We start from the raw sequence: 24,345 nt of genomic DNA, 5'->3' as shown, positions 1-24,345 counted from the left end.
ACAAAAGTACAAAGAAAAGATTTTCAGTAGTTTTACTGACCAACTTAATTGTATTTTGTAAATATACACAAATTTAGAATTTGATGGCTGCAACACACTCAACAAAAGTTGGGACAGAGTTAAAATAAGATTGAAAAGTGTACAGAATATTCAAGTAACACCGGTTTGGAAGACTCCACATTAAGCAGGCTAATTGGTAGCAGGTGAGGTATCATGACTGGGTATAAAAGTAGCGTCCATCAAAGGCTCAGTCTTTGCAAGCAAGGATGGGTCGTGGCTCACCCCTTTGTGCCAAAATTCATGAGAGAATTTTTAGTCAGTTCAAAAGGAACATTTCTCAACGCAAGATTGCGGAGAACTTAGGTCTTTCAACATCTACAGTACATAATATTGTGAAAAGATTCAGAGAATTCAGAGACATCTCAGTGCGTAAAGGGCAAGGTCAGAAACCACTGTTGAATGCGCGTGATCTTCGAGCCCTCAGGCGGCACTGCCTAAGAAACCATCATGCTACTGCGATAATTATAGCCACCTGGGCTTGGGAGTACTTCAGAAAACCATTGTCACTCAACACAGTCCGTCGCTGCATCCAGAAATGCAACTTGAAACTGTATTATGCAAGGAGGAAGCAGAAACGCCGGCGAGTTCTCTGGGCCCGAGCTCATCTCAGATGGACCGAAAGACTGTGGAACCGTGTGCTGTGGTCAGATGAGTCCACGTTTCAGCTAGTTTTCGGAAAAAACGGGCGTCGAGTTCTCCGTGCCAAAGATGAAAACGACCATCCAGACTGTTATCAGTGAAAGGTGCAAAAGCCAGCATCTGTGATGGTATGGGGGTGCATCAGTGCCCACGGCATGGGTGAGTTGTATGTATGTGAAGGTACCATTGACTCTGAGGTGTATATTAGGATTTTAGAGAGACATATGTTGCCATCAAGGCGACGTCTCTTCCCGGGACGTCCATGCTTATATCAGCAGGACAGTGCCAGACCACATTCTGCACAGGCTACAACAGCGAGGCTTTGTAGATAGAGTGCGTGTGCTTGACTGGCCTGCTGCCAGTCCAGATCTATCTCTTATTGAAAATGTATGGCGCATCATGAAGAGGAGAATCAGACAACGGAGACCACGGACTGTTGAGCAGCTGAAGTCTTATATCAAGCAAGAATGGACAAAATTTCCAATTGCAAATCTACTACAATTAGTATCCTCCGTTCCAAAACGATTAAAAAGTGTTATTAAAAGGAAAGGTGATGTAACACAATGGTAAACATGCCTCTGTCCCAACTTTTGTTGAGTGTGTTGCAACCATCAAATTCTAAATTTGTGTATGTTTACAAAATACAATTAAGTTGGTCAGTAAAACTATTGAAAATCTTTTCCTTGTACTTTTGTCAGTTAAATAAAGGTTCACGTGAATTAACATATCACAGATTTTTGTTTTTATTGCATTTTAGAAAATATCCCAACTTTTCTGGAAATGGGGTTTGTATGTGCCTGAGACATTTGCATAGCCTGTACGTCTTGAAATTTTAAGTTTTGCAGCAACAATACAGTGCAATTCATTAAGAAAAAATAGGTTGAACAAGCTAGGTTTTTCTCCTTGGAGCAAAGGAGGCCAAGAGGTGATTTAACAGAGGTATACAAGATGACGAGAGGCACTGGTAGAATGAGACCTTTTTCCTTGGGCGTATATGGGTAATACAAGAGAACATACTTTAAGGTGATTAGAAGGAAGTCTCTCTCCCCCCCCCCCCCCCACAGAGACTGGTGGGTGTATGGAACACAGCCTAGGGTGGTGGTGAAGGCAGATACATTACAGACATTTTAGAAACTCTTAAGAAAGGCACATGGATGATAGAAAAATGAAGGGCGATGTAGGAGGGAAGGTTAAATTCACTTTAGAATAGTTTAAAAGGTTGTCACAACATGATAGCCCAAAGTGCCCCTACTGTGCTGTACTATTCTACTTTCCACGTTCAAATACACACTCTGGTAATTCAGGAACCAAATGGTTCAAATAAATATAGGCTAGCACCAGAAGGAATTTGAAGGAGGAAGCATACTTGTATGGTTAAGGAGTGTAATTAAGGCTGAGCAAAGGCAATAAAGAACAAAGCAATATTTGGGAGGTCTGTGAATAAATGTATACACGTTGCCTCAGGAGATGGCTAGCAGAGTAACTCCAAAGGCCAACCACCACAGGGGAGGACACTGAGTCAAAGACATGCCAGCAACTCCACTTTATTAAGAGTTGGAAGAGATTTAGCATTTTAAAGACTCTATACAAATGTTTGTAGATGTTTCGTGGACAGCATTCTGACTGGTTGTATCACTGTCTGGTATGAAGACGCCAATGTACAGAATCAGAAAAGGCTGTAGAAGGTTGTAAACTCAGCCAACTCCATCACAGGCACTAGCCTCCCTGTCCTTAATGACATCTCCCAAAGGTCATGCCTCAAGAAGGCAGTATCCATCATTAAGGAGCATCATCATCTAGGACATACCTTCTTCTTGTTACTACAGTTAGGGAGGAGGCATGGGAATCTGAAGACCTACACTCAACAATTCAGGAACAGCTTCCTCCTCTCCATCGAACCCAGGAACACTACCTTTCTATCTTGCTCTCCTTTTGCACTATTTTTAAAAATAATGTCTTATCCTACCTTATGTTTTTTAATGCCTTCTTTGTACTGCTGCCACATAACACCAGATTTCACAACATACGTCAGTGATAATAAACCTCATTCTGAGATGCTGTTTCACTTTACACTTTGAGATAAACACAGTTCTTCTCTCTTTCTGAATCTTCTTCCCATAGAGGCATTCAGTTCTCCCAGTGGGTGCAGCCTCTTACCTGGAGATTCTCCGCACAGTCCCGGATTCGATTGTGGCTCAGATCCAGAATCTGTAGCACATTGAGCAGACCCTGACAAGAGCAAGCAAAAAGAAAAAATGTAAAGACAAGCAGCCCTTAAGCACTGCAGAGTCTATGTCGCAGGCTTGGCAGAACACATAACATTAACAGGCACGGGGACACGAGGGTGTCAGGTACATTCCAGGGCATTCAACCCCACTTCCCCATGATTCCGCCAGCAGTTAAGATTCTCTGGAAATATTTGATTAGGAATAGGGCATTGGTATTGACCCCTGCTAACTGACAGCCGCTCTGAACGTCCAGGAATCTGAATGCCATCACCAACTGCAGATGTCAAACTTCCATGGAGCTGTGGAAAGAGAAACACACAAACACAAAAAGAGTTTCAGGTTAAAGACTCTCTGTCATATCTGAGAAAGGGTCTCAGACCATAAGCACTAATGGTTTCCCTTTTCATGAACTGCTGAACATTTTCAGCATTTTCTCTTTACATTTCATGGCATTGTGTGTGCCTTCTTGAACTTTAACTCTGACGAACAGTACCAAGGGGGACTTGTACCATATAGGGGTGGCACAATGGTGTAGCAGTTCGCATAGTGCTATTAATTGCCAACAATCACTGACTTCTAAGTGTAGGGGGCAGCCAATGATGATTGAGCTGGTAGCAGCCCACCGGAGTCACCATCAGCATGGCATGCCCCCCCCCACCCCCCACCCCAGCAAACTGTCTTACCAGCGAGTTGTCGAGCGACGTGATGAAGTTGTTGCTGAAGTTGAGGGTGTGCAGGTCTGGCCAGGGAAGGGCAGAGCTCAGATCACCACCACAGACAGAGATAATCTCCTGCCCGAAAGACAGAGAGAGAGAGAGTTCAGAGAGAAAACCAGAGCAGTGGTGGGACACTCAACCCCTCAACAACCCTGTCATTCAACATAATCATGGCTGATCTGCACCAGGCCTCATCTACTCTGAGCCAGTCCCATATCACCATTTCCCCATTCAAAATTTACCCACCATCTGGAACGTAGAACAGTCCAGCACGGGAACAGGCCCACTGCCCGACAAAGTTGTGCCCAGCCAAGTAGGCTAATAACGCCTCATTGAACTAAACCCTTCTGTCCACATAATGTCCATACCCTTCCATTTCCTGCATATTCGTTTGCCCATTTCAGAGCACCTTAAGTACCTCATTGGTCAAACCGCAATTGGAATATGGAGAACAGGTTGGGGCCCCTTATCTACGAAAGGATGTACTGGCAAAGGAAAGGGTCCAGAGGAGTTCATGAGAATGATTCCAGGGACGAAAGGGTTAAGTATGAGGAACATATAATGGCTCTAGGCCTGTACTCACTGGAATTTAGAAGAATGAGAGGGGATCTCATAGAAACCGAATGAATATTGAAAGGTCTAGATAGAGTGTACATAGAGAGGGTATATTTCCTATAGTGGCGGAGTCTAGGACCAGAGGGCACAACCTCAGAATACAACGGTGTCCCATTAGAACAGAGATGAGGAGGAATTTCTTTAGCCAGAGCAGTGAATCTGTGGAATTCACTGCCACAGGCAGCTGTGGAGGCCAAGTCACTGGGTATATTTAAAACAAAGGCTGATACATTCTTGATTAGTACGGGTGTCAAAGATTACAGGTAGAAGGCAGAAGAATGGGACAATAAGTCAGTCATGATAGAATGGTGGAGCAGAGTTGATGACCCAAATAGCCTAATTCTGCTCCTTTGTCTTATAGTCTTACGGCCTCTACCGTATCTACCTCTGGCACCACCCCAGCAATGTGTTCCATGCACCTACCACTCTTCCTAGGAAAAATATTGCACCACAGAACTACTTAAATGCATGCCCTCTTGTATTACGGCATAGTACAGGTCCATGCTACATTATTATACTGCCCAGTTCCATCCACTCGCACCTGGACCATACCCCTCCCATTCATGTACTTATCTAAACTTCTCTCAACATCCACCATTTCTGCTGGTAGCTTGTTCCACACTCTCATTACCCTCACTATTCTCCGAATTGGACAAGGAACTGAGAAAATTATTTCCAGGCTGTGGCCTATAGAGAAAAGAGTGGCTGAATTGTTCTCAAATACTCTAGCAAGCAAATATCTCCTATGCTGAAATAATTATATGATTCAACTTCTTCAGCCTTCCAATATCAACCTGCAGTCACCTAGCTTCGGTATTAAGACTGTGTTCTAGCCACCCTGTCCGAGATATCAAGTCCCCTTTTCCTAATTTTAAGAACTCTCAAACTCAGAGAATATCCAATTAAACTGTCCGCCACAAAACGCAGAATCTCCCAGTGGCTACCAATATCACTTTGACTTCCCATTCCGACATAGCTTCCTTTCCTCTCCTGCCACGATGAGGCCAAGCTCAGGCTGGAGGAGCAACACCTCAAATTCTGTCTGGGTAGCCTCCAACCTGATAACATGAACATAAGTTTCTTTAACTGCTGGTAATTCATCTTACCACTCCCTACTTCTCTCCTTATTCATTCCCCATTCTGATTATCCTTTCACTCCTTTTCTCCTCACCTGCCCATCACCTCCCTCTGGTTTGCCTCCTCCTTCCCTTTCTTCCATGGTCCACCGTCCTCTCCGATCAGATTCCTTCTTCAGCCCTTTACCTCTTCCACCTATTCCTTCCCAACTTCTCACTTCATTCCCCCTCACCTGGCTTCACCTATCACTTGCCAGCGTAATCCAACCCCTTCACCGCACCTTCTTATTTTAGTTCTGTCCCTTTCCTTTCCAGTCCTAATGAGGGTTTCCCATATTACATTCGCTGGCTGTAAAGCACTGGGTCAAAGGCTCTGTCACTTCTCTGAGGTAAACCTTGAGGCCATTGTTGTTGGGTCCTTGCCAAAGGCAACAGACTCACCTCGACAGTGTCGATGCAGTAAGAACAGACGAGAATCTCCAGCCGAGTGTAGACACCCCGTAGTCCTTCCAAGCAGTGAGGAGGAACACGCTTCAGCTGGAACACAATGGTGGATAAGTATGAGGCAAAGGAACAACATGCAGTGCACTGCCATACCTGTCAAAGCCGTAGACTACCTCCAATGCCAAAGGAGACACAAGAGGTCCTATAGATGCTGGAAATCCTGAGCAACACACACAGATGCTGGAGGAACTTAGTGGGTCAGGTAGCAGCTATGAAGGGAAATGAAGAGTCAACGTCTCGGGCCCAAGCGTCAACAGTTTATTTTTCTCCATAAATACTGCCTGTTGAGTTCCTCCAGCATTCTGGGTGTGTAAGATTTCCAGCATCCACAGGACTGCTTGCGTCTCCAGACACACGAAGCTTAACTCACCTGGGTGAAGCTCAATATCATTCCACTTTTCTGGCACCCCAATCAGCACTTAAAACCTCAAGATAAGGTTTGAGAACAACTATTTCTCTTAAATCATTTGTTTCTTTGACCAACCACCACGACTGGTACAAGATAAAAGACATACATACATTGAGTGGACAGTCTCAGGACAGAAATGCCTAATATGAGGAGGCATAATTTTAAGGTGATTGGAGAAAGCATTTTTTTTTAATACGGAATTATTGTGGCTGTATGGAACCAGGGGTGGTGGTAGAGGTAGATACATCAGGGATATTTAAGAGACTGTTTGATCGGCACATGCATTAAAGAAAAATGGAAGGGTATGAGGGAGGGAAGGGTTAAATTTTATCCTGGAGTAGATTACAGGATCCACACTACACTGTAGGCCAAAGGGCCTGTACTGTGCTGTAACGTTCTATACTCTAATCCTACTCACCACAGTTTAGCAACATTATGACCATATGATCACTGCGCTATAAAATGGACATTTTTTTGTTCTAATTGTGCTCTTTCTTGGAAAAACTGTGTCTAATTTATGTTCAATGTACGTTTTTTTTTGTGAATGCCGCTATCTGTTGCTTTGGTGCCTGTGATGCTGCTGCAAGTACGTTTTTCATTACACCTGTGCAGACGTGTACTTCTGTTTACTTAGACTGCTGTGTACCATGACTACAGGATACATGTGCTACAAGATGAACTACCTGTAAGTTAAGTCCTTTCAATCTAAAAGTTAAATCTTTTTAAGTTCATCTCCTCCAACCAGAGCTCTACCACTGAGGAGGGCCGGGCAACAGCACAGGGTATACTGCCACCTATGGATTCCCGACTGGTGGCATGTCATTCTGACTTAGAAATATCTCACCATTCATTTACTGTCATTGGGTCCATGTCCTGTAACTCACTACTCAACAGCACTGTGGGAGCGCCTTCACTAGATAAGACTGTCATACTTCAAGGAGTTAAGTTTACCACCACATTTCCAAGGGGAATTAGGGGATGGGCGATAGAACACAGAACATTAAGAGCACAGTACAGGCCCTTCGGTCCACAATGTTGTGCCAACCCATTCAGAATTAGGTTTATTATCATTGGCATGTATCATGAAATTTGTTAACTTAGCAGCAGCAGTACAATGCAACACATGATAATATAGAAGAAAAAAATAAGTAATCAGTTAAAGTATTATATCTATATTGTACGAATATTAAATAGCAAGATTAAAAATAGTGCAAAACAGAAATAATATATAAAAAGTGAGGTAGTGTTTATGGGTTTTATGAGTTCAACGTCCATTTAGGAAACAGATAGAGAGGGGATCTACTCCAAGATCAGTTTAATCCTTCTGTCCTGCTTAGCCCTACATTTTTCCGTCATTAATGTGCTTATCTAAGAGTTTATTAAATGTCCCTAATGCATCTTCATCTACATCACCCCTGACGTCATGTTCCACACACCCAACACTCTCCATGTAAAGAACTTACCTCTGATATCCCTTCTATACTTTCCTCTAATCACCTTAAAATTATGATTTTCATATTAGTCATTTTCACCCTGGGGAAAAGTCTTGGGCTAGCTACTCAAATATGTCTCTAACTTGCACACCTCTATTAGGTCACCTTTGCTCCAGAGAGAAAAACCCTAGCTTGCGCAACCTTTCCTAAGACATGCTCTCTAATCCAGGTAGCATCTAGGTAAATATCCTCTGCACCTCTCTAAAGCTTCCACGTACTTACTATGAGGCAACCAGAACTGAACACGATATTCCAAGTGTGGTCTAACTAGGGTTTTATAGAGCTGCAACTCTACCTTACACCTCTTCAGCTCAATGCCTGACTAATGAAGGCCAGCACACCATATGCCTTCCTAATCAACCCTATCAACTTGTGGGGCAACTTTGAGGGATCTACGGATCTGTTTCTCCAGACCGCGAATTATTTTAGGTCTTACCACCAATAATAAATTGCCTTGATTTATTCCATTTTTGGGGAACACAAGGAACATTCCAACTCTGAAATTTTGCTGCTCATTCATGGATCACAGATCGAGGCTTACACTTACTGCCGACCCCTCAGGGGCCAGGTGAATGGAGCAGCTTGCTGAGTTCAATGTGAACCAGAGTCAACCACATTGCCACAAAAGAGGAGTTACAAAATGGACAGTAAGAATATTGCTTAGACACAAGATGCTGGAATCTGAGGCCACACACTTAATGCTGGAGAATCTCAGCAGGTTGGGCAGCACCTGTGGAGGGAAATGGACTGCAACTGGACTGAAAGATAGAGGGGAGAGAGAAAAAGATTAGCTTCATTCCTCACATACAGTAAAATGAATTGTTTACCATGACCAACACAGTCTGAGGATGTGCTGAGGGCAGTGAAGTGTCACCATGCTTCTGGTGCCAACATAGCATGCCCACAACTTACTAACTGGCATGTCTTTGGAAGGTGGGAGGAAACTGGAACACAGGGGAGAAACCCATGCCGTCAAGTGGAGAACATACAAATTCCTAAGGTACAGTGACAGAATTAAATCCTAGCTGCTGCTGCTGTAAAGCACTACACGAACGACTACACTACCATGCCGCCCACCGGAGATAGCTGGTGTGCTGGAAAGAGGCAGTATAAGACCTGGCAAGTGATTGCTAGATCCAGGTTGGGGGTGGGGGGGTGGGGGGAGAAGAGAGAGAAGCTCAGAGGTTATAGGTGAAAGTGGCAAAGGACTGAAGATGATTGAACCTGATAGGAGAGGGACATAGAACCAAAAAAAAGGAGGGAGGAGGGGTATTCGTTAATCAGATAAGATTACTAGCAGGGTTTCGATGCAAAATATCGTGAACTCCTTCTACACCTCCACAGGTGCTGAGTTCCTCCATCAGATTGTGAGCTGCTCCAGATTCAAGCATCTACATTCTCTTGTCACCAGGATTACTAACAATCCAATTTCGCCATTACTGACATCACTTTCTTCAATCCAGATTTAATTAATTAAATTAAAATGCTCCAGTTGGCAAAGTGGGATTTGAACTTTGTTTAAGGTTTCCAGATACGAGACCAGGAACATAACAATCAGATACCCAATGTAGTCTACTTTGTCAAGCATTATCATTCCATCCGCAGCAACCCTTAGAGGAACAACACCCTATATTCATTTAGTAGCCTCCAACTTAATGGTATGAAAATCGATTTCTCCAAATTCTGGTAGTTCCTCTCCCCTCCCCATTTGCTATTTCTTTACTCCTCATTCTGGCTCTCCTCTTATCCCTCCCATTCTCCTCACCTGCCTGTCAGCTCCCTCTGGTGCCATTCCTCCCCCTCCTTTTTCACCCATAGTTCACTCTGCTCTCCCATCAGATTCCTCCTCATTCAACCCTTAAACCTTTCCACCTATTACCTCCTAACTTCTTACCTCACCTTCCCCTCTCCCGCCCACCCACCTTCTCCCTCAACTGGCCTCACCTATCATCTGCTAGCTTGTACTCCTTGCTCTCCCTTCACCTTATTCTCCCCCTTCCTTTCCAGTCCTGATGAAGAGTCTGGGCCTGAAACGTCAACTTCTTACTTCTCTCCATAGATGCTGTCTGACCTACCATGTTCCTCCAGCATTCCAGCATTTTGTGTCTGTTGCCCTGAATTTCTAGCATCTGCAGAATCTCTTGTGTTTAAAATGGGCCAAAAAGCCGATTTCTGAGACTGTGGTCTATTTGGAAGCTTAACACCATTTAGTAGATATCATTCCCTTTTGTCAATGTTCCAACATTTAAACATGTGCCTTGGTTTCAAATTTTTGTCACTGCTGCCCTCAACAGAAAGGACAAAACCACCTCTAGCTTGGACCCAGTTTGTGATCTCATGTCTCCTCACTTCAACCATAAGACATAGGAGCTGAATGAGGCCATGGCTATTCCATCATGGCGCATTTATTATCCCTCTCAACCACATTAGACAAGAACAGGCCATTCGGCCCAACAAAACTTGCCAAATTCCTATTCACCTACTGCGTTGAAATAACTATCAAGTTTAGATTTGTAAGTCTTTAATGTACTACTCTCAACTACAGAACTAGGTAGTCTGTTCCACAACTCACTGTGTAAAGAAGTGCTTCCTGATGATAGTCTGAAATCTCCCCTTAACCAATCTCCATCTACAGCCCTGCGTCCTTGACGATGGATTAATTTTGAAGCTGGTATCCACCTTTACTTATACCCTTAATGATTTTGAATACTTCCATTGTGTCTCCTCACATTCTACATCTACCTAGGCTAAAAAGATTTCTTTCAATCTATCTTCATCGCTCATACCCTGCAGACCTGGAATGAATCTAGTCGCTCTTCTCTGGACTCTCTCCAGTGCCTTCACATCACTCAGAAAAAAGGCATTCTCCTGCCTTTTCCCCATAATGCCCTTACTAATCAAGAACCCATCAACTTCTACTTCAAATATACCCAATGACTTGGGTGTACAATGCCTCCACAATTGTCTGTGGCAACGAATTCCATCGATTCTCCACCCTCTGTTTACAGAAATTCCTCATCACCTCTGTTCTACAAGGATGCCCTTCTATTCTGAGGCTGTGGCCACTTGTTTTGTCAGCTAAAGTAAAATTTGCTGGCCAACACTCAGTACCCTAGGATTAGAAGATACCACTTCAACAGACATACCTCTAAGAATCGGAGGGATTTAAAAGCAAAGATTCTGATGGGTGCCTGGAGCTTGGGTCCTGGGGGATGCACCAACTGGAAGAAAAAATAGAATTCTGATTACCCATTCGCACAGCCAGACAGACCACAATGTGGATTATGGACTGTATTATGTATCTGTAGAGCAAGAACAACAGAGCATTAGGATTAAATGCTTTTACTGAGTTATGTTAGTAACAGGACCTGCTGGGCAACTTACAGTGCGGGAGTGAACAACCTGCTGAGATGAAACACACACAGGAAAGCCCAAACAAAAAAATAGAGAGATTTCTGTGCATATCGGTTCACCATGTGATCAATTAGCCATATTCTTGCGATTGATCTGATATGGTTCACGCCTCCCCCCGTAGATAGGAGCCGCAGAGGAAGGGAATAAGTGAGGTAACTGAGAAAAATGATGAAATGCCTATCCTGCTTGGTACCGGTCAATCAGTCACATGCATACTTGCCACATTCCCGCAACTGATCCGATACGGTTCAGGCTACATGAGAACACCTTTGCCTCCAATCTTGAAGAGACTCTACCATCAATGCCATCATAGGACCACAGAGAAAATTACTGCAAACAACAGGAATTCTGCAGATGCTGGAAATTCAAGCAACACACATCAAAGTTGCTGGTGAACGCAGCAGGCCAGGCAGCATCTCTAGGAAGAGGTACAGTCGACGTTTCAGTCCTGACAAAGGATCTCGGCCTGAAACGTTGACTGTACCTCTTCCTAGAGATGCTGCCTGGCCTGCTGCGTTCACTAGCAACTTTGATGTGTGTTGAGAAAATTACTGTGACTGCGAAAGGTCATAGTCACGGAGTCTGGCAGTGAGTGGCTCATCTCCCAGCTCTCCAAAGAGCATGCAGCATTCCTAGTGGAAAGATTGGATAACGCTAAGTGCCTACACACCTTAGCATCTTACACCAATCCTATAGGTGGTGGAGGAAAGACTCAACAGCACACTGATCCATATGAACAACTGACACAAGTAGGAAGTGGGTTCATCAGTTTGCTTTGCAACTTAAACCCTGTTTGAATGCTTGATTATGTTAATTTTAATATCAGAAATAACTCTCAGTCAGATTTATTATTGTTGATAGTGGTTTATAACCACCACCTGGTGTCTCTCCTGCTTCCCTTTCTGAAATGGTCCACTCTCTCCTATCAGATTCTTTCTACTTTAGCCCTTCACCTCTTCCATCTATCACCTCCCAGCTTCTTACTTCATCCCCCATCCGTCCCCCACACATCCACCTTCCCCCTCACCTAGTGTCACCTCTCCAATCCTGACGAAGGGTCTCGGCCCGAAACGTTGACTGTTTATTCCTCTCCATGGATGCTGCCTGACCTGCTGAGATCCTCCGCATTATCTGAGCTTTCAGATCAGATCCTATCCTACCTCTCTAATGAACGGAAAACATTTTTCAAAAACTGTCAGACTCTTTAACTGCCCAGTACTTCACCAACAAATAATATTAGAGTAGAGTAGTTGATCTTTGAGACTTTCCCAGTCGATCCCGAAGAAAAATCAAAAATAAATACACAAATACTGTTGTAACGTGAGCATTATAAAAGTAAGTAATACTAATTAGGATAATGGTAATATAGCAATATTTTCACTAAAAAGCTGTTTGTAAAGAGAGATTGTTTCCGGGTTGCGGGGGTTTAGTTCTGTTCTTTCTGCCCAGTATGCATGTGTGTAGTTCCCCTGCCATGCACCGCGTTTTCAGCGTAGCCTGTGCTGCATCAAAGTGACCAATCAGATTAGGTAACAGTACAGACTGTCGCAAACATCAATATACGGCAGTGTCCCCAACCTCCGGGCCGCGAAGCATGCAGGGGTGCAGCGGTAGTCGGGATGCACACAGCACATCTTTAAGAAAAAAAAGCCATAATAAACAAGCTAATTAATTAGGTGAATGTCGGCTCAGATCAGAGGCGATACAATTGGCACTCGCTTGTGATATCCTAATAGCATGGCGGAGGCTCCATGAAAGAAGGTGAAAACGTACAAATTCCATCCAGAATAGGAAGAGGAATTTCTGTTTACCTTGGTGAAAGACAAGTGTGTATGTATGTTGTGCCACCAAACACAAGCACTGACTAAAAGAGGGAATCTGGATCGGCACCGCAACACCAACCACCAGGAATTTAAAGACACCTACCCCCCAAAGAGTGCAATTCGTGCCAGGAAAGTTGAGGAGCTGAAATCGGGGTTGAAGGCCCAGCAATCATTTTTCACAAATCATGCTGCTCAAAATAAGGCTGCTATTGAAGCATCATTTCGTGTAAGTCACCTTTTGACTAAACACAAGAAGCCTTTTACAGATAGCGATTTATTCAAGGAAGCAATGGTCATTACCGCAGAGACTGCTTTTAATGACTTTAAAAACAAAAATGGCATCACAACCACTTGGCCCTGCAACAGTGACAAGGAGGGTAGAGTCACCGTCAGAGGACGTGAATATTTTTCACTACAGTTCAATGAATTCCTGGATGTAATGCAAACAGCTCAGCTTGTTGTATTTGTCAGAATGGCTTTCCAGGATTTTACAACAAAGGAGGGCTTCCTCACTCTTTTGCAAATAAAGGAAAGAACGAGAGGTGAGGATATTTACAATGAGTCTAAAAAATATGTCCGTGAAAATGACATCCTCATTCATAAACTGGTGGCAATTACTACTGATGGGGCCGAGCAATGTGCAGTCTGTGCGTTAGTTTTATAGCACTGAAAGTCAGTGCCTACTTCAGGTCACTACTATGTGAAATTGCATTTTCACAGATGAAAATTATTAAATCTAAGTACAGGAGCTGACTTACTGACAGACACCTCTCTAGGGTTGCCAACTTTCTCACTCCCAAATAATGGACAAAAGTAGCAGTCAAATCCCGGGACATTTGTGTTTACCCCGAGAAAGACTACCATGACCATGAAGCCTTGCGCGGGCACCTGTGTCTGCATGCATGATGTGCCGATTTTTTTTACCCCACAAATCGGTTTTGGCTTAATTTTCATTATTTCTACTTTATGTAGGCTGTGTATTTATCATATCATTCCTGCTTTTACTATATGTTACTGTTATCTTATGTTTTATGTGTCATTTGGTATGATTTGGTAGGTTTTTTTTGGGTCTGGGAACGCTCAAAATATTTTTCCATATAAATTAATGGTAATTGTTTCTTTGGCATAAAGCATTTCGGCATGAAAGGTTTCACAGGAACGTTCTACCTTAGCGGGGGAAATACGGGACAGTTGGCAACCCTACACCTTACAGACTGTCTCAGACTGGCTATCTGTAGTTATGAGCCAAATTTCAGGGAACTAGCAGAAAGTATTCAGCCCCTGTCATCACACTGAGTGTAACAGTCAATTTTTATTCATTTATTTTTCGTGTTGAAATAAAACTAAATAATGAAACTTAGAATTAAAGATGTGAAGTATTGTAATATTCTTAAAGAAAGACAGCTATGGCCTATTTGATATGCTAGTTACAGTGTTTTCTTGTTTGAATTAATTTGAAAGTTTGACAAAAGTATTTTGTGTAATTCAAATACAATTCGCCCAAATAAAAGGCCTCAAATTGGAAGTACAATCTGAGCTGTTTTCTCTAAACGATCTAGTAGGTAGATCTTGCCTTTCACTAAGGTCGAGCTTGGTGATCTTGGGCTTAAAAAGGTTGGTGACCGCTAGTGTAGAGGGAACAAAACTATGTCTAACCAGTGTTGACCCTACTTGTGAGTGTGTGATGGGAAATGTATGGGGAGGTTTACCCTGTGTCTGACCCTGGGGGTGTGAGATGGGACAGCGCAGAGGGAGCTTTAGATTAGATTAGACTAGATTCAATTTTAATGCCATTGTGCCGAGTACAGATACAAAGCCAATGAAATGCAGTTTGCATCTAACCAGAAATGCAAAGAATAGTGGTATTTACAAAATAACTGTGAATAAAAAGTGCTACAGCACACAAATATAAAAGTACTGAGACAGTCCAATATGGGTGCAATACTGCTTAGCGTTGTGATGTGAGGTTCAGCAGGGTCACAGCCTCAGGAAAGAAGCTCTTCCTGTGCCTGCTGGTGCGGGAGCGGAGGCTCCTGTAGCACCTACCAGATGGGAGGAGAGTAAAAAGTCTATGATTAGGGTGAGATGCATCCTTGATAATGCTTTTTGCCCTGCCCAGGCAGCATTTATGGTAGATGTTCTCAATGGTGGGCAATTGGGTGCCGATAATCTGCTGGGCAGTTTTCACCACAGAGCTTTACTCTGTGTCTGAACCCAGGAATATGTGATGGGACAGTACGGAGGGGGCTTCACTCTATATTCCAGCTATGTTCTTCCTGCCTGGGAGTGCTTGATAGGGCACTATGAAGGAGATAATCTTTCTTTGTCACATGTACATCAAAACATCAACATACATCAATGACCAACACAATCTGAGGATGTACTTGGCAACCAGCAAGTGTCATCACCATGCTTCTGGTACCAGCGTAATTTGTCCACGTACTAACCCTAGCCCATGCATCTTGGAATGTGGGAGGAAGGGGGAGCACTCAAGGAAACTCACGTGGTCACAGGAGAGCATACAAACTCCTTACAGACAGCAGGAGTTAACCCCTAATGACTGGTGATATAAAGTGCTACATTAACCAGGTGGCAACTATAACAAAAGTATAAAGTGTGCTGCAAAGCAGTTCCTGAGAGCCACAGAGTACATGTCTAACGATACTGAAGGAAAATCAGCCCCTCAAAGACCAACCAACCTTCAGTGACATGGTTTTTTGGAACACATCGAAGAGGAACTGCACTTCCAGGACTGAGGCTGTATCAGATGGGTGGGAGGGAAGCGCGACAAACCCATGCTGGTACTTGCGAGCCAACAGGTGCTGCTCAAAGAGCTGGTGTAGTTTCTGCAGGCCAATAGTCAACAGGGAGAGCGTACTCCTCCCACTCAGCACAGAGTCACCTGGAGATAACACAGAAAAGACATTTGATCAGATTTCTAAATGGGCCTGAATCGAGGAACACTACGAAGTTTAAAGTTCAAAGTAAAGTTATTATCAAGGTAGATGCACATCACCATATTCTATCCTGAGATTCATTTTGTGGGCATTCACAGTAAATACAAAGAAACACAATGATAAACTGCACACAAAGACTGACAAACAATCAATGTGCAAAATATGACAAATTGTCCATATAATTAAAGCCAAAATAATAGTAAAAAAAATAAGTAACAAATATGGAGAACATGAGTTGTGGAGTCTTTGAAAGTGAAGCCATAAGTTGTGGACTCAATTCAACGTTCGGCTGACTCTGGTTCGAAAGCCTGATAGTTGAGGGGTAATACTTGTTCCTGAAAAATAAATTCAGGATGTATATTGTATAGATTTCTCTGACATTAAATATACCTATTGAACCTGGTGATGTGGGACCCAAGGCTCCTTTACCCCCTTCTGATGCTAGCAGCGAGAAGAGAGCATTGCCCCATTACTTCACTAATTTTGCTCTCTATTAATTCTATTTTTATAATATATATAAATAATATCTATATCAGAGTCTTTGCCCCAACTTGCGGCTTCCTCTATATCTCATCTCATCCATCTCCTGCACCTCTGCTCTCACACGATCTCCTCCTGGACAAGGCAAGGAGAGAGATGCCTGCTCCTCACTTTCCATCCCACTCAACAGGTCATCCTCCACAGATCACAAACACAAGGGATCTGCAGATGTTGGGAAACTTAAGCAACACATACAAAATGCTGGAGGAACTCAGCAGGTCAGACAACATCTACAGAGGGGAATACAGTGTTTTGGGCCAAGATGCTTCATTGGGACTAGAAAGGGGCAGAATCTAGCAGCAGGAGGTGGAGGGAAGAGGAGGAGTACAAGCTGGAAGGTGATCGGCAAAACATCAGATTTTTTCTAACTTCCCTCAATTACTCTTCCCTCCCCGTTCTCTCTTTTTCCATTCCCCATAACAATTTCCCTCTCACCCTTCCCTTCTTCTCTCTTGCCCATTACCTCCCTGCCTCCTTCCTTACTGTCCTTCCCTATCAGATTCCCTTTTCTTCACTCCTTTACCCTTTTCACCTATCGCCTCCCAGTTTCTCACTTCATCCCCCTTCCCCCACCCACTGCCGCACTCCCCCCTCCAATTTCACCCATCACCTGCCAGCCTGTACTCCTCCCTAGCCACCCCCCCCCCCAATCTTCTTATTCTGGTTCTGCCTCCTTCCTTTCCAGTCCTGATCAAGGTTCTTGTCCTGAAACATTGACTCTTTATTTCTCTCCGTAGATGCTGCCTGAACTGCTAGGGTCCTCCCGCCTTTTGCATGTGTTGATCGTTCAATGATGATGCTGAACCTGCTGATCATTTCCTGGTTTGAATTCAGATTTCCAGCATCTAGAGTTTTTTTTTATTTCAGACTCACCGTAGCTTCGGAGCAGTTTTGTCAAATTTTGGACAAACACCTCCTCCCCAGCTCTGGAAGCCATGGTCTAGGAGAAAAAGAGCAAACTAAGTTAGAAACCTCACCATATTCTGCAAACAAAGATCTTAAAGCTCTTCTTCCAAGTTACAATGGACAAATGACAGAGAAAGGTATCAGCTTGTCATCAGAAACAGGATTCTTATCACCGACACATGTTGAGAAATTTGTTGAATTTTTGGCAGCAGTACAGGGCAAAGAAATGAATGCAAGTTACAATCAAAAAAAAGTAGTGCAAAAGAGGAACAGTGAGGTGGTATTCATGGACCATTTGGAAATCTGGTGGCAGAGGGGAAGAAGCTGTTTGAGTGTGGATCATCAGGCTCCTGTACTTTCTCCCCAGTGGTAGTAATAAGAAGAGGACATGCTCCCAGATGATGAGGGCCTTTAACAATGGGTGCAGTGTTCTTGAGGCACCACCTTTTAACGTGTCCTCGACGCTGGTGAGGCTATCATCCAGCGTGGTCAGAGGAGATTTGCCAGATTGGTTCAAGCTGATAGGAAGGCGACAGTAAATCAAATAGCCATGCATTACAGCAGTAGTGTGCAGAAGAGCATCTCTGAACTCACAACACATTGCACCCTGAAGTGGACGGGCTACAGCAGCAGAAGATCATGAACATACACTCAATGGCCATTCTATTAGTACAAGAGGTAACTTTAAAAAAAGGAAGTGGTGGAAGTATTTTATAAACGAAAGGGATTCTGCAGATCCTGGAAATCCAGAGCAACACACAAAATGCTGGAAGAACTCAGCAAGTGAGGTAGCATCTATGGAAATGAATAAATAGTCGACACTGCTGGCTAAGACCCTTTGTCAGGACTGGAAAGGAAAGGGGAGGTTGCCAAAATACAGTGGTGGGTGAGTGGGGAGGGGGGGGTGAAGTAAGAAGCTGGGAAGTGATAGGTGGAAAAGGTAAGAGGCTGGAGAAGAAGAGTTTGATAGGACAGGAGAGTGGACCATGGGAGAAAGGGAAGGAGGAGGGGCAAGGAGGACAGGCGATAGGCAGGTGAGGAGAAAAGGTAAGAGGCCAGAGTAGGGATCTAAAGAAGAGGGAAGGGGGAGGGGGAAAAATTACCAGAAGTTGGAGAATTCAATTTTCATGCCATCAGGTTGAAGACTACTTAGACAGAATATGTATGCTGTGTTGCTCCTCTAACCTCAAAGTGGCTTCATCATGGACCAACATGTTGGAATGGGGAATGGGGATAAGAATTGAAATGGTTGGCCAGCAAAAACTTGTGCTTTTTGCAAATGGAGTTGAGGTGCTCAACAAAATGATATCCCAATTGACGTTGGGGTCTCACTAATATGCAGGAGGTCACATCAGGAGCACTGGATACAGTAGTCGACCCCAAAAGACTCGCAGGTGAAGTGTTGCCTCATCTAGAAGGATTGTTTGGGGCCCTGAATGGAGGTGAGGGAGGAGATGAAGGGGCAGGTATAGCGCTTCACCAACAAGGGAAAGTCTGCAAATAACACACACAAAAGTTGCTGGTGAACGCAGCAGGCCAGGCAGCATTTCTAGGAAGAGGTATAGTCGACGTTTCAGGCCGAGACCCTTCGTCAGGACTAACTAAAAGAAGAGCTAGTAAGAGATTTGAAAGTGGGAGGGTGAGGGGGAGATCCGAAATGATAGGAGGAGAGAGAGAGATGGAGCCAAGAGCTGGACAGTTGATTAGCAAAAGGGATATGAGAGGATCATGGGACAGGAGGCCCAGGGAGAAAGAAAACGGGGAGGGGGGAACCCAGAGAATGGGCAAGGGGTGTAGTGAGAGGGACAGAGGGAGAAAAGGAGAGAAAAAGAATGTGTGTATATAAATAAATAAATAACAGATGGGGTACGAGGGGGAGCTGGGGCATTAGCGGAAGTTTGAGAAGTCAATGTTCATGCTATCAGGTTGGAGGCTACCCAGACGGAATATAAGGTGTTGTTGCTGCAACCTGAGTGTGGCCTCATCTTTACAGTAGAGGAGGCCGTGGATAGACATATCAGAATGGGAATGGGACGTGGAATTAAAATGTGTGGCCACTGGGAGACCCTGCTTTCTCTGGCGTACAGAGCATAGGTGTTCAGCGAAACGATCTCCCAGTCTGCATTGGGTCTCACCAAGTCCGCAAATGTTGGAAATCCAAACAACACACACAAAATGCTGGAGAAACTCAGAGGGCCCGGCAGCATCATGGAAAAGAGTAAACAGCTGATGTTTCAGGTTGAGACCCTTCTCAGAAGTGTAGCACTTCTGCTGCTTGTAGGGATAAGAGCCAGCTGGGAGATTAGTAGGGAAGGATGGATAGACAAGGCAATCACAGAGAGAGCAATCCCTGCTGAAAGCGGGGTGGGGGAAGAGGTAAAGATCTGTTTGGCGGTAGGGTCCCATTGAGGAGAGCAAATGTTACAGACAATGATGTGTTAGCTTCCTGGAGTCAGTGTGAGAACTGGAAGTCTAATGTAAATTAGCTGTGAATTAGATGCCAACAGCACAAAGGTGTGATATGTCTTGAGATTTGATCACCTCAGGGCTACGAAGGTAGTGACTACAGAGATAATGGATTCATTGAAAGACTATTCAATTTTGTGTAAAAAAACAGAAATGTCCTTTGTATACACAAGTGTAATATCAAAAAGAGCAGTTATTCAGAGGGGCATTGGTTGCTTTTTACATAACTCAGTCAATGTGCAAGTACAGCAAACGAGAGGAAGACATATACTAGAATGGACTTGATTGCAAGGGGAGGGTGAAAGCAGACATATCATAGAAGTATAAAAGCAAAACAGCACAGGCCTTTCGGCCCACTATGTGCTGACCCTTTAACCTACTCCATGGTCAATCTAACCCTTCTCTGCCGCACAGTCCTCCATTTTTCTTTCATCCATGTTCATATCTAAGAGTTTCTTAAATGCCCCTAATATATCTGCCTCTGCCACCACCGCTGGCAGGGGGCATTCCATGCACCCACCACTCTGTATAAAAAGCCTACCCTACATTCCCCCCTATACTTTCCTCCTGTCACCTTAAAATTAAACCGTCTTGAATTAGCCGTTTCCAGCCTGGGGAAAGAGTCTCTGGTTGTCCACTCTATGTCTTTTGATGTTGTGATGTTGTGGGGATGGAACTAGACTCTCTGACGGTGGTGTCTGAAAAGAGGATGCTGTCTAAGTTTCATGCCATCTTGGTCAATGTCTCCCATCCACTACATAATGTACTGGGTGGGCACAGGAGTACATTCAGCCAGAGACTCATTCCACCGAGATGCAGCACAGAGTGTCATAGGATGTCATTCCTGCCTGTGGCCATCAAACTTTACAACTCCTCCCTTGGAGGGTCAGACACCCTGAGCCAATAGGCTGGTCCTGGACTTATTTCATAATTTATTGGCATAATTTACATATTACTATTTAACTATTTATGGTTCTATTACTATTTATTATTTATGGAGCAACTGTAACGAAAACCAATTTCCTCCGGGATTAATAAAGTATGACTATGACTATTTTATCATTATATACACCTCTACCAAATCAGCTCTCATCATCCTTCACTCCATGGATAAAAGCCATAGCTCGCTCAACCTATGCTCATAAGAGACCCGACTAATCCAGGCAGCATCCTGGTAAAATCCCTCTGCACCTTCTCTAAAACTGCCACATCCTTCCTATAATCCTATAATACACTGTGATGAAGTGCTTTGAGAGGTGAATGACGCAGCTTGGATCCACTCCAATTTGCCTACCATCACAACAGATTAACAGCAGAGGCCACTTGATAGGCTCTTCAGTCAACCGTGGAACATCTGGACAGTAAAGCTGCATACATCAGGTGCTCTTCATTGAATGCAGAGCTGAAGTCAACACCATCATTTCCTCAAGACTAATCTGTAAGCACCCAGGCCTCTCAATACCTGCTTGTGCAACTGGATACTCAATTTCCTCACTTGCAGATGCCAGTCAGTTTGGATTGGCAACAACATCTCTTCCACAATCACCTTCAGCACAAGTGCACCACAAGGCTGTGTGCTTACAGCCCTGCTCTAATTGCTTTGTAATTATGACTGGGAGGCTAAGCACAGCTCCAGTGCCTTATTTTAAGCTTGCTTACAACACCACTGTCGTTGGTTGAATCAAAAGTGCTGAGGAATCAGCATATAGGAGGAAGCATGAAAATCTGGCTGAGTGGTGCCCACAATAACAATCTCTCAATGTCAGCAAGACCAAGGAGCTGATTGATTACTGACCACCGAAGGAACCCGGAGATCTATGAGCCAGTCTTCATCAGGAGGATCAGAGGCAGAGAGGGTCTGCAACTTCAAATACCACAGTGTTATCATTTCAGAGGATCTGCCTTGGTCCCAGCACTTTAAGTGCTGTTACAAAGAAGGGACAGAAACACATCTACTTTCATAGGAGTTTGCGAAGATTTGGCATGTCATCTAAAACTTAGGAGAGTGTATTGTCTGGTTGCATCACAGTCTGATATGGAAACACCAATACCACTGAGTGAAGAAACCTACAAAACGTAGTGGATATATCACGATAAAGCCCTCCTCAGCATTGAGCATCTACAAGCAACACTGTTGCAGGAAAACAGCACCCATTATCAACAACTCCCACCATCCAAGCCATACTCTCTTCTTGCTGCCCACCTTTAGGAAGGAGTTCCAGGAGCCTCAGGTCCCACACTACCAGATTCAGCAACAGCTATTACCACTCAACCATCAGGTTCTTGAACCAGGGCATCGTGGGGCAAGATAACTTCATTTACCCCAACACTGAACTGATTCCACACCCTATGGACTGACTTTTAAGGACCCTACAATCTTATGTTCTCATTATTTATTTATTATTTTATATTTTTTTCTCTTTTTGTTTTTACAGTTTGTCTGTTGCATGTTGATTGTTTGCCCGTCTTTCTTGTGTGCATTTTTTCATTGATTCTACTGTGATAACTATAAATGCGCACAGGAAAATTAATCTCACATATATGATGACATATTCCACGCCCCCCCAGCCCACCAACCTTTCAAATCTACTCGTCAGCTTTTTCTTCCTTCAGTCCTGCCAAAGAGTTTTGGCCCGAAATGTTGACTGTATTTTTTCCCCCCATTGATGCTGCCTGGCCTGCTGAGTTCCTCCAGCATTTTGTGTGTGTTTTATGATGACATATATGTACTTCGATAATAAAGTTACTTTGAACTAATAAGTGGACCAAAACTGAACACAATACTCCAAGTGTCGTCTAACCGGGACTTTATAGAGCTGCATCAATACCTTCTGGCTCCTGAACTGCAGCAGTGATCAGCAGCACTGGGGCTCCACAGGGGCCTGTCTTGTCTCGCTTTCCCTTCACCATTTACACATCAGACTTCAACTACTGCACAGAGTCTTGTCATCTTCAGAAGTTTTCTGATGACTCTGCCATAGTTGGATGCATCAGCAAGGGAGGTGAGGCTGAGTACAGGGCTACGGTAGGAAACTTTGTCACATGATGTGAGCAGAATTATCTGCAGCTTAATGTGAAAAAGACTAAGGAGCTGGTGGTAGACCTGAGGAGAGCTAAGGTACCGGTGACCCCTGTTTCCATCCAGGGGGTCAGTGTGGACATGGTGGAGGATTACAAATACCTGGGGATACAAATTGACAATAAACTGGACTGGTCAAAGAACACTGAGGCTGTCTACAAGAAGGGTCAGAGCTGTCCCTATTTCCTGAGGAGACTGAGGTCCTTTAACATCTGCCGGACGATGCTGAGGATTTTCTACGAGTCTGTGGTGGCCAGTGCGATCATGTTTGCTGTTGTGTGCTGGGGCAGCAGGCTGAGGGTAGCAGACACCAACAGAATCAACAAGCTGATTCGTAAGGCCAGTGATGTTGTGGGGATGGAACTGGACTCTCTGATGGTGGTGTCTGAAAAGAGGATGCTGTCCAAGTCGCATGCCATCTTGGACAATGTCTCCCATGCACTACATAATGTACTGGTTGGGCACAGGAGTACATTCAGCCAGAGACTCATTCCACCGAGATGCAACACAGAGCGTCATAGGAAGTCATTCCTGCCTGTGGCCATCAAACTTTACAACTCCTCCCTTGGAGGGTCAGACACCCTGAGCCAATAGGCTGGTCCTGGACTTATTCCCTGGCATAATTTACATATTACTATTTAACTATTTATGGTTTTATTACTATTTAATTATTTATGGTGCAACTGTAACGAAAACCAGTTTCCCCCGGGATCAATAAAGTATGACTATGACTATGACAATGCAACCAATGAAAAGCAACACAGCATCTGCCTTTTGAAGAAGCCTATCAACCTGCCATTAACTCTGTACACAAAGGGTTCTGCAGACGGTGGACATCCGAAGCAACACACAAAATGATGGAAGAACTCAGGTCAGGCAGCATCTATCACTTCACACTTTTCTGGATTGAAAAAACAATACATACATAATATTTGATATGTTTTCATGTCCCTCTGCCACTTCTGTGCTCAATAAAACAGGAGGTATGGTAGATAGTAAAGAAAAAGGGAGAGGGTGAAAAGAAGGTGTTGAGGAGCTGTTCCAAAGAAACCCCGAGGGAGAAGGAAGGATTTGTAGCTCGCAGATCTGATAAGCATGAGGCCCACCAACCACGAAATGCCCTCTTCTCAATACTACCAGCAGTGAGGAAGTACAGAGGCCCGGAGACACACACACTCTCTGCTTTAGGAACAGCTTCTTCCCCTGTCATCTGATTTCTGAATGGACAATGAACCCATGAACACTATTTCACTAATTCTGCTCACCTTTTGCACTAGATTTTATATAGATTTCTCATTGTAATTCATAGTATATTTTACACATTACTCTGTATCGCTGCCGCAAAACAAATTTCACAACTTAGTCAATGATGATAAACCTGACTCTGATTCTGGGTGCTTGCTATGCCAGCAGTCAAAGC

The 24,345-nt window shown here is 43.9% G+C and overlaps 1 protein-coding gene across 5 annotated transcripts in view; it reads right to left on the bottom strand.

The window, feature by feature from the left end:
- Nucleotides 1-24,345, bottom strand: part of stk11ip (serine/threonine kinase 11 interacting protein) — a 147,657-nt gene that overhangs the window by 99,554 nt on the left and 23,758 nt on the right. For 4 of the 5 annotated variants that reach the window (XM_072261034.1, XM_072261036.1, XM_072261037.1 and 1 more), the window contains exons 2-7: nucleotides 17,348-17,414; nucleotides 15,677-15,879; nucleotides 10,887-10,961; nucleotides 5,776-5,871; nucleotides 3,611-3,718; nucleotides 2,857-2,928 (exon numbers count right to left, since the gene is read on the bottom strand). In XM_072261034.1, the coding sequence (XP_072117135.1) occupies nucleotides 2,857-2,928; nucleotides 3,611-3,718; nucleotides 5,776-5,871; nucleotides 10,887-10,961; nucleotides 15,677-15,879; nucleotides 17,348-17,411 (618 nt within the window). In that variant the 5' untranslated portion in view covers nucleotides 17,412-17,414. Of the gene's footprint in view, nucleotides 1-2,856; nucleotides 2,929-3,147; nucleotides 3,227-3,610; nucleotides 3,719-5,775; nucleotides 5,872-10,886; nucleotides 10,962-15,676; nucleotides 15,880-17,347; nucleotides 17,415-24,345 lie in introns of those variants that run through there. The other variant, XM_072261038.1, reaches the window with a different exon arrangement.

This window comes from Mobula birostris, chromosome 6, assembly GCF_030028105.1.
Source record: "Mobula birostris isolate sMobBir1 chromosome 6, sMobBir1.hap1, whole genome shotgun sequence".
NCBI classification, from domain to species: domain Eukaryota; kingdom Metazoa; phylum Chordata; class Chondrichthyes; order Myliobatiformes; family Myliobatidae; genus Mobula; species Mobula birostris.
This window is presented reverse-complemented; position numbering and strand designations above follow the sequence as displayed.